We start from the raw sequence: 14,120 nt of genomic DNA, 5'->3' as shown, positions 1-14,120 counted from the left end.
ATCAAGTGTTCCCAGTGCGACCTGCACACCCTTTCAATGGTCAAAGCCGAGACAACTGACTTCAACCTTGTCTTTTGTTTGGTAGTTTAACGTCCATCACAGATGACCACATGAGATCCCTCTTCCATTAAGGAAAAGGGCATGTTCCAGACCAGGGCCCAATTTGTAAATCCTTTAGTTCTCAGACTGTCAAACCCTAGATACCTGCCTCAATTACATCTTTTACAGAGAATCATAAAGGTGTTGTACTTAAAGTACTGCACAGGATCTTTTCAGGGGGAATAAGGCAAAACGCCACATTTATTAGTAATACATGTATTCACTAACACTATATCATATGCATATAATATATTACACTTACACTCACACACACACACACACGAACACACTCCGTCTTGTTGTTACCAATTAGTTGCTCCCCTTAACTGCACTGGCCAGGTGAGTTAGATGGGGGAGGGGGTGGAGCCGGGCTTCTGCCGATCCGGATCGATGCTCCCATGTTGACAAGACGAGATCCGGGGTCCTCTGCAAGACACCTCACTTTTATAGCAGCTTTCCTCTTATGCAAATCTATACCAGATTCAAACTCTGTGTCTGTGTCCATTGGTCCTTTGTGCTGCTTTCTTTTGAGTGTTGTCCCAATGCTGCAAAGAGGGTGTTTCCAAAAGAAGGTGCTTGCTTCTAACCCCCGAGGCCGTCCGGTATGTCTGCTTGTCTTTAATGAGCCCACTTGACACGTTTTATTGTCCTTGGGTCTGGCTTCCAGCCCCTCTCCAACAGTTGAGGCTGTCCGGAGGTGCTGCCTTCCATGCCTTGCTCATCCACACCTCATTCATTCAACAGGGCAATTGATTAAGAGTGGGTGGGGAGAGCTCTTGTTCTACTGCTAGCAAAAAGAAATTTTTCTTCCATCTTATTCTATCCTTAGGGGCTATAATATTATACCAAGGGCAATGCAAAGTTTCTAAATGAGGCTTTGATACAAAGTCCCATGAAAACAGAGGTCACACGTGGGTAGACCCACCACAAGGTTATATGAAGAGGCACAATGTAAAGTCATATGAAAATTATCAGAGATTTATCTACAAAGGCAACATCCTCAAGGGCAGAAATACCAGAGAAAGCCACACTGAGATCTCCGTCTCACATGGTTGAATCAGGATGCAGGGCCACTGGTTCCCCAATGGACAGAGACACAGACCCCCAATCCCCAAACCCCTGGAATCCATGCCAAGGATATTGTGAAATCATCCTTTCAGAACCAATCAACCTGACTGTCCTCTTCTCCAAAGCCAAGTGTCATGGGCAATAAGGAATCAGCTCCTTCTACAAGCGCTACCTCTACCTCTGTGTCCAGCTCTTGAAGCAGACCCAAAGACTGCTTCCCATTACAGTATCAGGGTTCTCCCTCACTGGTGGGAGCATATTCATTTTGGTGAGGCTACTTTTACCTCTTGGATGCCTCCTGCTTCCTGGGTTCCTCCTGGCGTATCACCTCCATAGCCTTATGGCTCAGTGATATTGTAGCCTCACGGGCCCATGTGGGTTCCATTGCCTGTACCTGAAAGGGGTTGAACATCCAAGAAGGCAGAAAAGAGGCCAGGATGGTTACACTTTCTTCTCCTGTGAGAGCTCCAAAGCATCTCCCTCAGAAATTCTGATCCGAAGAATGGGAGGATGAAGAGACTGATGTGTATCCTGCCACAGGACCTCCTCATCCCTTCTATTCATCCCCAGATGACACTGTGGCTCCTCCAGCAACTTCTCCTAATGACTACAAAAATACCTATTGGGAGAACTGCTGAGACTCTAGACCTGGAACTGGCAGCTGAGCAGAGAAAGTTTCAGTTTGTGCCACATATTACAGGCCCTAGTAGGGTAGCTATTCCCACAAATGAAGGCATCCTGGAGCCCTGAAAGGATCTGTGTCTCACATCAACGTCCCTTCCTGCAAAAGACCTGACTGAAGATACCAAGTTCCCTGAGGTTTGAATGCTTTTGCAACCACCCAACCTGCAAGAAAGAAACCAATCATCTGATTCTCCTTGTTCTCACCTAGGGAGAGAAATTCAAAGAGGTTAGATCTTCTATGGAAAAAGGCATACTCCTCAGCCTCCCTCCAGATGAGGATAGTCAGCTACCAGGAAGTGTTAGCTATATACTACTTCCTCACCTGCATAGGCACGGGAACTAGGAGTGCGGGGGGTGCTGCAGCACCCCCGGGTTTTGCACAGAGCTCTGCTCCTGGCCCCACACATAGGCTCCCAGCCTCACGCCCAGGATCCCAGCTGCCAGCCCCGGGTCTGGGCTCCATTGCCGGCCCTGCACGTGGGGTCCCGGCCCTACGCCCAGAGTCCCGGCTGCTAGCCGCGCACCTGCCCCCAGCTGTGGCCCCAGCCTCAGCCCCCTTATCCCTTTCCGGTTCCCCCCCTCCCGGAGACACGGCCCTGCTCCCGGCCCCAGCTCAGGGGGCGGGGGCACAGACAGGGGTAAGGGAACTGGCTTTCAGCAGCCCCACTATTAAAAGTGTTCTAATGCCACTGCTGGGATAAACTGTCTCACCAGGATCAGCTTCCCGAGGCTGTTAAGAAGGAAACTAAGTCAGGGATAGCAGAGGGTCATCAAGTGACAAAACATGCCTTCTAAGCAGCTTTCGATGCAGATGATAGCAGCTAGAGCAGTGGCCATACCTGAGAGGTCCAAAGAACCATTGAGTACCTCTCTTTTGAGGGGCTCTGTAGGATAAGTATAAAATTAAAGAACTAAAGTTAGCTTAGGTTAAGAAAATACATATGTGTTGTAAAAAAAAGGCTGTGATTAGCAAGTAGAAGGAAGGCTTTGAAAATAATGAGTTATAAGGCCAAAAATAATAAAGTAGGGAGGATGTCTGGCAATTAAGTTATCTTAAAGAATAACTAATAAGATAAGGGACATTTTCTAAAAAGAAGGCCTCTGATCAATAGGGGTGACTGCAGATGGCTTTAAATCACATAGAGACTCTGTCTTACAATGAGCCGACACAGCCCTTCTCCAACCCACACACCAGTGTTAAAGCCCATGTGAACCCAGGTGCAATGGGAAAACTGTTCCACACCAAGAAGGAGGGGAGGAAAGGAGACTGTAACTCTTATGTGGTTTAAGAGTAGAAAGAAGGGTGAACTGTCTCCAATTGGTTTTTAGCTGAAGTCAGTAATTGGCAGTGACATCACTTGTTTGTTAAAAGGTATAAAAAGTAAACTCTTAAAGGGTTCATTGCTAATACCTGCCTGACCACGTTGGAGCTGGCTGATATGAGTCTGAGTACCCCCGGGTTTAGCTCAGTTGTAAGTATCTTGATCAAATGCTTCTAAATGTTTTGTTACTGTTTGGATGTAGTAAATTGCGTATTAGTTAGGCTTTTTAGGCATGTTTAGAGCAATTGTATAAGTACCATTTGGCCTTTTGATTTAATAAAAGAATTAATGGTTAAATTAGTGTTTGGTGATTTCCCATATCAATATTAATAATTTAAAATATTATTAATAATTCCAACAGGCCTAATCTGTTTAGCAACAAAACTAATGATTCCCTGCATTCTCTATTAAAGATTCAAGAGCAATGCTGAGGTCTCTAGAACTGTTATCCTCCATCTGCAAAGAAGTTAACTCCTTAGTTTAGATTTCAGTCTCCAGGGTTATATAGGTAACACACTAACCAAAGGCCTTTACACAAGTCCAGAGAGTTACTTATAAGATAGACATATTTTCACAGAGATCAGCATCTGCAACTGTTAACTGGATGACCGTGTCATCTGCTGCAAGGTCTCATATCTGACAGTCCAGTCAAGAATCTTGGACCAGCCTTCTCTGTAGACCTGTTCCCCTCCTCCTGGTCCTTTGGCAACTGCCTTTCTTATTTCCTTGTTGCATGGAGTAGAATTGCCTCAGACCAATTGTTCTTAAAAATCATTTCAAAGGGAAACTTTATCCAATTTCACTCCATGCTGCCTATACCCCTCTTCCACATCCCTTTCAGGGATCCCTAGCATGAGATAGTGCCAAAGGAAGAAATGTTATCCCTTCTCCACTTGGGTACTGTAGAGAGGTTCACTCAGCACTATAGCTGGGTGGAGAAAGGTCATTCTATTTCACGGAGGATGTTAATATTTCAAAATGGGGTTTAATTCCAAATTTCAAAATTCTCCATGAAAGGGAATGGAGCCCCATCTCTGGAGCAGTGCCCTTTAAGTGCTGCCCAGAGCCAAGGACCCTAGAAGCCTGGGGTTCCCAGCAGCCCACCAAGTAGGCTACTTAGGTGCCAGACAGGCCAGGTAGGAGGAAAACAGCTGACAGACAGTGTTCCATGGGAACTTCAGTGAAATTGCACCATCTCTGCAAAATATTTTGAATTGGCAAATTTGGAACTTTTCACACCAGCTCTACTCAGCAGTACAGTGGAAATAAAATAACAAAAATAAGCAATGTAAATGTTTAAAGCACTGTGCAGGTATTAACTTAGTAACACCTACCATTTCCTAATGCCTTCTACCAGTTGCCTACAAGAGGATCCACATAGGCAATGCTAGAAGCAAAACTTATTTCACAGTATATTTTACAGTAACTGTAGTGATCCACATTCTTCTCTGCTATTTCAGTTTTGTGATAGATTCTTGAAATAGTAGAAGGGAATGACAGTTTGGGCCCTCCAGAAAGTCATGAGCTTGTGCATGCAAGGCATGCATATCACCTACAAGTGGGATCCATGCAGGCAAATCATCTCAAACAATAACCGTTATGGTAAGTAACCATATTGTAAGTTGTTGTACCCTTCTGTAAAGAGTGGGCACACCATTTCCGAGTTATGAGAGGGAAGAGTGGATGTGCTACCTCCAGGAGCTCCAATAGTATGGTGATGAGCACTGTATAAGAAACTAGATAAGGCCATGTCTACACTACAAAATTATGTCAACCTAACTTATGTTGGTATACAGCCCCCACCATTATTAAATCGCTTGTGTGTGTGCACACTTGGCTCCTTGTGTCAGTGGTGTGTGTCCTCACCAGGAGCGCTTGTATCGATTGTATTGTCAGTGTGGGGCATTGTGGGATGCCTCCTGAAAGCCAGTAATGGTCGATGTAAGCAATGCAGTGTCTACACTGACACTGAGTCAACCTAATTACATGGACTGTGACTCTACGCTGCTCGGGAAGGTGGTGTTACTAAATTACGGTAGAGAGGTACTAAATGTAAGTGGGAGCCAAATAAGTGGAGCCATTCCACAGGCAGGTCAAGGCAAGACAGCTTAGTAACCGTGTCTTGTAGACCAGGCCTAAATAAATACGATAGAGAGGGGAAGATAATGGAGCTAGTCCAGATTGCTCCCTTAAGTGCAGTTGCTGGAGAAATGTATTCACACTCTTGGTGCCCTGCAGTGCATTCGTCCAGCCACTACATTGAGGGGAACATCTCCAGGCTAGTAAAGAGTCCCCAGTGGCAACATCTACGATGAGTTAAAGGAACAAAGATAAAGGGCCACTTTATTCTGTGGGGTTATATGGTTGTAACCGAGGGCAGAATCTGACCTACTAAGAGGAGAACAGGTAATTGACAAGAGGTGCCTACAGAAAAGCTGCAAACTGAAGAAGAATGAAGTTCAGATCAGGAAACTAGAGGAAAGGCAGCAAGGCTGTGAATTGATCCAGATTTTATTCCCTTGGTTGTTAGTAGGTAAGGTGTCAGTACCTCAGAGAAGGACCCGCACAGACTAGCCAACCTAAGCATTAAAAAATCACAAGTCAGTCTCTCTCTCTCCGTCGCCGCTCCCTGCCAACCTAGGATCCCAGGATTGGGAACTTCCAGCTATTGTTATTAACATCCAGAGACTGTTCTGGGAATGGCCTCGCGCATTGGGGGGTGGGAGAGGAGAGCCCCAGGAGAGCAGAGACACAGCTTAGGCGGGTATGAAACTCACTGAGGAGCTCATCCTTGCCCAGAGCTGAGCCAGGGGGTAAAGGGTGGGTCGGCGAGCTAGGGCTTGCATTGTGCATACTGTCGGTCACACTTGTTGAGGCTGAGGGCCACCTGGCCCTGGTCTCTCCCGCGCCCCAGGCCGAATCCTTCCCGGATGGGGTGTGGGGAAGGGACATCCCTTCACCCCAGCCTGCCAGCTCAGTCTGTATCGCTCCCCTCCCCGGCCAGCCCGGAGAGCGGAGCCGATCTGCTGGGGGCGGTGCTGGGAGGCCGCGTGTGAGCCGCCGAGCGGAAGGAGGCGGAAGAGCCGGGCGGGGCCTGGCGGGCGGCTGTTCCCCGGAAGGAGCAGCGCTGCTGGGCCGGGGCCGGGATGGGCCGCAAGAAGAAGGGGGGTAGCGGCGCGGGGCTCCGGCGGGCGGTGATTTTCGATGAGGACAGTCGGCGGTGAGTGAGCGGGGGCCCGAGCCGGGCTCCATGTGTCACGAGGGTCCGACGGCAGAGACGCCGCCGATCGTCCCCACGTGTGTGTGAGGGGCAGCTCCCCCCTTCAGAGTCACCTCCCCATGTGTGCGTGTCAGGGGGAAAGGCAGCCGGACCCCCACTTCCTCCAGGGGTGCCTCGCCACGTGTGTGTGTGTGTGTGGAGAGAGTAGCTGGACTGCACCCGTGGCAGAGGTGCCTTCCCACGTGGGAAGCAGACACCCACACATACCCAATAGGGACATTTCTTCTCTCCCTGCCCCTTTCTTGGTATGCTGAGTGAGGCGGGCCTCTTGAACTGGTAGGAAACAAGATTAGCTGTGAGCCTCAGTTTTGGGAATGCTTTATGCTGGCCCTCCTCCTCCTCTGTATTCTGTGGAGAGCTGCAGGCCATGCCAGACTTGGTTTTCTTCCTCCCATTCCCCACTCCTCCTTCTCGGGGTGGGAGGAGCTTCTGCAAGGGTCAGGGCTTCTCTTCTGTTCAGGTCAGGATGGCTGTAACCTGCCCCGTGTGCACTGCAGGGAGTACCTGACTGGGTTCCACAAGCGGAAAGTGGAGAGGCGGAAAGTGGCGGTGGAGGAGATCAAGCGAAAATTGAAAGAGGAGCAAAGGAAGATGAAAGAGGAGGTACTTTCCCCTAGGTGATCTATGTGGTTAGTTGGTTAGAGGTGTTTAGTTCGTGGCAGTATGTTGTGGCAAGGGGCTATACAGTAGTTGGGGAATAGCTGGGGTGTTTCAGGCCAACGGTAAGATGTATCGGCAAGACAGGGTGCTGAGAGGGGAACAAGACAGGACTCGAATAGCTGGAGGTTCTGCAGCATTTGGATGTATCAGCAGAGCTGCGTGGTAACTCCAGGACTATAATAATGGGATGCATTAGTAGGGTAGAATTGAGGTGCGCTGGCACAGCTGTGTATGGAGGAATATTACACCGCCCGTCCTCACACTGGCTCTAGCCAATGCTGTATATGCAGGACAGCTTGACGCGTGACATTTATTTTGCAGCCCAGTCGAGGAAGGGTGGGGGCATGCTTTGGGCAAGGGTTTAGAGATTGTGCCATGGGTGATAGCTGGTAAGACTGGAAGTACTGCAGTGACTTGACTTGTTTCCCTTTCTAGCGGCACAAGGAGTACCTGAAACTGCTGACAGAAAGAGAAGAGGCCCTAGGTGAGTGTTGTCTCCTGTGATGGATCTGTACCCCATGATGACCAACAACTCAGTTGATGGGGGGACAAATGGCTGGGTGCTGAAGCTACAAGGAGGAGTTTTTAACTGAGGGCCAACCTGATGCCTTAAGGTTTTATGTCCTGCTGTTAGGAGACGTGTGTTCAACCTCTCCTTCATTGCTGTGATGTGAGTTGGGAATGAAGCAGAGGCAGCCCAATTAGCCCAGCAATTATTTTATTGCCCCCTGTGCCTGACTGAGAAGCAGTGTTGTTGGGCTATGGAGAGGAATCCCTCTGCCACTATCTTTCCAGGCAGAGGCTGTATCTGGTTGGGGTGGGAGGTATAGAAAGCAGCAACTGGGAGGTGATCTGTAAGGCTTTGTCAAGGTGTGAGACCCCCTATATGCGGGGAGAGGATGTTTGTTCTTATTGACTTCACTCTCTGCCTCTGTGGCTTCAGAGCCTTCTCAGCCCTGTAATGCTGGGTGCAGCAATTGGGCCACCTACCCATATAGAGCAGGAACTGATCAGGGTGAATTTGGGCTGGGGAGCCCATTTGCTTTGTGTTTGTGGTGTTCACACCTTTCCTGCATGGTCAGTGGTGTGTTTTGTTGACTCTGCAGATGAGGCTGATGAGTTGGAACATTTGGTGACATCCCGAACAGAGTCTGTGAGCATTGATCACCCAAACCACACTGTAACTGTGACTACCGTCAGTGACCTGGACCTCTCAGGAGCACGCCAGCTAGGACTCAGCTCCTCTGGGGTACGACTCTCTGCTGTGTCTCTGTCCAGTCCTCATCGTGTTAGTCTCAAAAATCTCCAAAGCTGGTTGGATGGGCCCAACATTCCCTAAATATGACAGTAGTTTGTGTCTACTGGGGCCCTCAGTAGGAGCAAGAATGGGAAAGGAGACTAGCAACTTTTACACTCTTCCTCAATTGCCATTGTTGGTTCATGAGTGGGGGGGGGGACTTTCCCGAAAGGCTGCTTCACGCCCAAAATTAAGTTCTCTGATATTCCATAGAAACTTAGTGTTGGTGAAAGGTGGTGAGTTGATAGCTCTGGTGGCTGCCGTATCCCCAGAGCAGGTATGACACGACTAGCTAGTGTACAGACTTCCCTACATGGCCTGTCCACTTAGCCTGAGTCCTGTCTTGAAGAGATCATCTCTATGGTGAGAGGGAATTTGTCTCCGTGACCCACTTAGTCCTTGGTCTCTCTGCTGAGACTGCAAATGAGAAATCCAGTTAGTTCCAGCTGTGGTGGCTTTTTGGCATATGGAAACCCCAGAACTGAACTGAGACCTCAAGCTCATTTCCCAAGGGTCTCCAGGCAGTAATTGGTTGGAAACGCCTTGTGATCACTATGAGCCTATGGAGTTGAACCAGTAACGTGGAAACAAAAGGCTCCCTGTGTGGTAGAGGGAATCCTGCAGATCCCTGAGGACATCTGCCCATCCAGAAACCCATCCTGGTGTCTTTTCAAAAATGAAACCCTCTGATTCATAATGAAACTCAATTCTGTGTCCCTTTAGACCTTAATTACAGATTGGGTCTTGGAATGGAACAGCATAGTGGTCCCCTATTGGTCTGTGGAGTCCTTCCTTATGGTTTACTGAGACATTGGGAACCAAGTAGTGGAGGATTTGAAGAGTTTGAGAAGGAGGTCATTTATGAGAAGATCTTTCTTTCACAAAGTTGTTGTCCGAATGAGAGAGCTGTGGAACCACCTAACGCTGCTCAGACTGACCTGTTGTGTTTTGTTAGGGAGGAGGTAGTGGATCAGAAGAAAAGGAAACGTCAAGTGGATTCACAAGTACATTGCCCAAGAAGTCTGGAGATCCCTTCCTGTCCCAGAGGTGGGTATAAAACTAGGCACCTCTCTCCTCCTGCCCAAACAATCCTGTAGCATTCTACCACCTCTAACTTGGATATCTGGAGTATGCATGTGGGGAGACAACATAGGGTTTTGATGTCCATCCTGGGCTTGCTGTGGTGTTTTGTTAAGCTGATGCTGTGCTCATCAGCTACCAGCAGAGGGCACCGGCAGAACACAAGCATAGATGGGCCATGGTGCTCCAAAGCTGGGTTTGAGGGGTGTTTTGCGCTGATGGGTAATGAGTGCTCATTAATGTTAATCCCTGCTAGTGGCAGCAGAAGGATATTGGTGCAGTTTGGGTGAAGTCCCGCCCCCTCCTCAACAGATTTGCAAAAGGAGACAGTTTGCCAATCAGGTGACTTTAAAGCTTAGACCTGTGGCGTTCTCAACATTTTCTAGTGTCCGGGATTCAAAGCTGCTTTGCGGGCATTACAGGGCGGTATTTAATGCTAAAGTGACTGGGCTATGCTCCATTTTCAAAGGGATTAAAACTTTATGCAGCATGCTTTGACTGCAAGTTCTTTGACACAGAGGTCATCTTTTTGTTCTGTTTGTACAGGCCGAGTATAATGGGGTCCTGATCCACGATTGGGGCTCCTAGGTGCTAGTGCAACACAAATATAAATAGCATGGTGCCCTGCATCACCACAAGCAGGCAAACTGCCTTTGTAGTGGAAGCTGTAATCCCCTTGTGTTTAGGCACCCCTCCATCCCAGCTAGGTCTCAGGGCTTGTCTACACTGTAGTGCTTAGTGAAGACACCACCTATGCCAATGGGAGAGCTTAATCCACCTCTTTGAGAGGCGGTAGCTATATCAGCGGGAGAAGCTCTCCCATCAACATAGCACTGTCTACACAGGGAGTTATGTCAGTGTAACTGCATTGCTCAGGGATGTGGATTTTCCGCACCCCTGAGCGACATAGTTATATCAGCATAAGTCTGTAGTGTAGATCAAGCCTCAGACTTTCTCTCTCTTTCCTCTACAGGATCTCTTCGCTCACTGCCTCACTGCACGCACGCAGCCGGAAGAAGCCCAAGGGAAAGCAGCTCCGGCGTGGCCAAGACCCACACAAGAAAACCCAGAAACCTAGTGCTGGACGAACCAGCAAGTCCCAGCGCCGGAAACTGACTGGCAAAAGAGGGCGCAACCAAGACTAATAGACAAACTGAAGTGGAGATTATCTGCAAGGCAAGACTCTCCATTTGGCAACAGTCTCTGCCTGATGTGAATGCCCAGTTTGTTGTGGATGGGACCTTGTTTGGATTCTTGTTCGACAAGCTGTACAGCCGAGCCCATCTATCTCTTCTCCTGGTTGGGGCCAGTAAACGCTGGGCCCATCATTTTTCACTGTAATTGCATGCAGTGGAAGGTCTGTTACAGTCTCTGTTGGGGGGGCTGTGAATCGAGCCTGGACCTGCCTTTTCTGCATAGGTCCCTCTGTTCCCTGGAATTTCCTCTTCCCATGGGAGCAGAGGAAAGCTAGTGTCTTACCTTACAGAAATGGAAGAGTTGGGTGTGGAGTGAATGACATCTAGATGGTTTACAAGAGGAGGGGAGGGCTCAACTTCCACCTATGCTCTATTGCATTGACTTTGCATTCCTCCTTGCTCAAGAAAGCTGGTCCCACTTTGAATGTCTCGTGCTCTTTGCACAAAGCCACATGCCTGTATACAGATAACCAGGCTGAGATTGGTAACTTCCTGGTGTAAATCTTTATAAATATCACTTTGTAAGAGTGCAAATGTGTGTGCCTTATTGCAGGTGGGATAGATAGTAGACTAAGCCCAGCTCCAGCTGGGAGGAAAGGGATGGGTCCTGTTGTTGAGCGGTGAGGAGGGCCTTGAATTCTCCAGCACATAGCTCCTCAGGGAGAAGAACGCATGTGGAGATGTTTTAGCGGCAGTACTGAGATAGGCATGGCAGGAGTGAATTGCTCCATTGGTCACTGAAGGCTGCTATCTTACATCTGACGGTGTGACAGTTTAGAAGAGTAAGAAATCCCCTGGTGCACTGGCCCAGCTGTGTTGTGCCCATGGTGATGGCGGAGATCTCCAGAGGCCTTTGCAGTGGTCATCTTCAGACCTCTTGAATGTTTGTGCCAGAAGGGAGCTGTTTGTTCTCCTGTGGCTTGACTGGAAGATTTTGGGCTAGTCTATGCTACAAGGGCTTTGCTGTATAGCTGTGTCAACAAAGCCCCCAGTGGAGACTCTGCGTATAGCTGCAATTGTATAACTGTTCACCCTGTAGTTAAATCACCTCTCTAGATGACCTAAAATACGACTAAAGGACTCTCTTGCAGGTATAAGATGTGTCTACATGGGGGGTGTTGCTGGCATAGCTCTGTTAGTCAGGGATGTGATATTTTTTCACACCCCGAGCCAACATAGTTAAGCTGGCAAACTTTTTGTAGCATAGACCTGGCCTGTGTCTATAGGAGTTGGTGACCCCTGATTATGGAATTTGGAGAAAACCCTCTAAAAGAAGATTAAAAGGGGAGGGAGCTGCCCAGCAAGATTATTTTGACCTGGAAAAATATTCTCTCTGCTCCTGGTCAGCTCTTCACCCAACGTTCTTATCCATCCCTCCAGGAGAGCAGCGCCATGGCTCAAACTCTGCAAGGCCTCTGGGCAATGAAATGACTATCACCCTTATGGTGACTTTAATATACCAAATCACTTCTTCCCCATTCCACCCCTCAAAAATTCTGCCAGAGTGAAGGAGAAAAGGGCCAAATGTGGGGGTAGTGTCACCATTTGTTTTCTAGCTGCCATGCTAGAAAATTAACCTGTCTATGGCAGGATCTATGAAACCTCATTAGGTGATCCTGTGCTGGAAGAGTTCTGATCTGCATAAAAAGCCTGGGTGGGGAAGAAGCACTTGAGTTGTTTGTTTTCTCCTCTTCGCAACAGAATTGTAGTCTTATTGAGACAAGGTAAGTTAAATAAAGGAGCAGCTGTGTTCCATTTGTGTGCTGTATGGAACACACAGGAGTGGGAGAGCGGAAGTGTGGCTTTATGGTTAAAGGACTGGTCTAGGGATCATATGGAGTGAGCTTAATTCTAGCTCAGTCACAGACTCCCTGGGTGACTGGCAAGACACTTAACCTCTGTCTCACTTCCCCATGAGTAAAAAGGGGGTGATAATCCTTCCTTTCTCTCACCAGTTGTCTAGCTTGTCTGTTTATATTGTAAACACTTTGGAGTGAGGATTGTTTGCGTTGGGTTTGTACGGTGTCTGCCACATTGCAGCCCTGATCTCAATAAGGGCTTCTAGATGCCACTCTAGTACAAATAAATAATGAGGAGCTGCCAGTCCCAGAGGCGGTCTAGAGATAGCAGTGTGGATGTAAAACACTAGGTGATAAACCTATCGCAGTGTGGGTGATTGGGGGGATGTGGGGGACCTTTGGAAGATAATGGCACTTCTGTAAAAACTAGAACAAGATAAACAGGGCACACATTAAATGGATTAAAAGCTGGCTAACTGATAGGTCTCAAAATGGAATTGTAAATGAGGAATCCTCATCGAGCAGATGTGTTTCTAGTGGGGTCCTGTAAGGATCAGTTCTTGGCCCTACGCTATTTAACATTTTTATCAGTGACCTGGAAGGAAACATAAAATTGCCACTGATAAAGCTTGCAGATGATGCAAAAATTGGAGGAGTGATAAATAATGAAGAGGACAGTCACCGAGACACAGCAATCGGGATCACATAGTAAACTGGGCCCAAGCAAACAATATGTGTTTTTATGTGGCTAAATGTATACATCTAGGAACAAAGTGTAGGCCATTCCTGCGGATGAAGGGACTCTAGCTTGGGAAGCAGTGACTGGAAAAGATTTGGGGTTTGTGGTGGATAATTAGCTGAACAGGAGCTCCCTCTGTGGCACTGTTGCCAAAAGGGCTAATGCGATCATTGGATGCATGAACAGGGGAATCTTGGGTAGGAGTAGCGAGGTTATTTTCTCTCTGTGTTTGGCACTGGCACGACTGCCGCTTGGAATATTGTTAATGAGTTCTGGTGTCTGCTAGTCCAGAAGGACACTTATAAATTGGAGAGAGCTCAAAGAAGAGCCATGAGAATGATTAAAGGATTAGAAAACATACCTTATAATTATACTCAAGCAGCTCAATCTACTTTGCTTAACAAAGAGAAAGTTAAGGGGTGACTTGATTACAGTCTGTAAGTACCTACAGGGGGAACAAATATTTAATAACGGGCTGTGTAATCTAGTGGAAGAAGGTATAGCACAAGCCAGTGGTTGGAAGTTGAAACTACAAACATTCAGACTGGAATTAAGGTGTAAATTATTACCAAGGGGGTATGTGGATTCTCCATCAATGACCATTTTAAAATCAAGATTGGATGTTGTTCTACAAGATCTGCTCTAGGAATTATTTTGGGGAAGTTCTCTGGCCTTCATTATACAAGAGGTCAGATTAGATGATCACAATGGTCCCTTTTGGCCTTGGAATCTGTGTAGGTGGGCGTGTTAGCCACTAAGGCTTCATAAAGCGAGCTTTCATTTTAACACAACTGAATTTGTAGGCCCTAAAGTTGTGAAGAAAAACTTAAAACAGGGATCAGCTACCTTTGGCACACAGCCCGTCAGGGAAATCTGCTGGTGGGCTGGGACGGTTT

At 47.7% G+C, this 14,120-nt stretch overlaps 1 protein-coding gene across 1 annotated transcript; it reads left to right on the top strand.

The window, feature by feature from the left end:
* The first annotated feature begins 6,240 nt into the window (after window positions 1-6,240).
* On the top strand, window positions 6,241-11,220 carry NOL12 (nucleolar protein 12). The gene is made up of 6 exons (XM_034777004.1): window positions 6,241-6,393; window positions 6,951-7,056; window positions 7,549-7,597; window positions 8,220-8,362; window positions 9,366-9,457; window positions 10,464-11,220. The coding sequence occupies exons 1-6, from the start codon at window positions 6,320-6,322 to the stop codon at window positions 10,633-10,635; spliced, it is 636 nt and encodes a 211-aa protein (XP_034632895.1). The 5' UTR covers window positions 6,241-6,319; the 3' UTR covers window positions 10,636-11,220.
* Window positions 11,221-14,120: the final 2,900 nt, after the last annotated feature.

The sequence above is a fragment of the Trachemys scripta genome, chromosome 1, assembly GCF_013100865.1.
Source record: "Trachemys scripta elegans isolate TJP31775 chromosome 1, CAS_Tse_1.0, whole genome shotgun sequence".
NCBI classification, from domain to species: Eukaryota; Metazoa; Chordata; order Testudines; family Emydidae; genus Trachemys; species Trachemys scripta.
The sequence above is the reverse complement of the archived record's forward strand: the minus strand, read 5'-3'. Positions and strand labels throughout refer to the sequence as shown.

What these genes read in the sequence shown, in the direction of transcription:
- NOL12 (XM_034777004.1), top strand. Translation starts at nt 6,320, where the DNA reads ATGGGCCGCAAGAAGAAGGGGGGTAGCGGCGCGGGGCTCCGGCGGGCG. An exon ending in TAGGACTCAGCTCCTCTGGG is followed by an intron (nt 8,363 to 9,365) that starts GTACGACTCTCT and finishes GTGTTTTGTTAG; the next exon opens with GGAGGAGGTAGTGGATCAGA. An exon ending in GATCCCTTCCTGTCCCAGAG is followed by an intron (nt 9,458 to 10,463) that starts GTGGGTATAAAA and finishes TTTCCTCTACAG; the next exon opens with GATCTCTTCGCTCACTGCCT.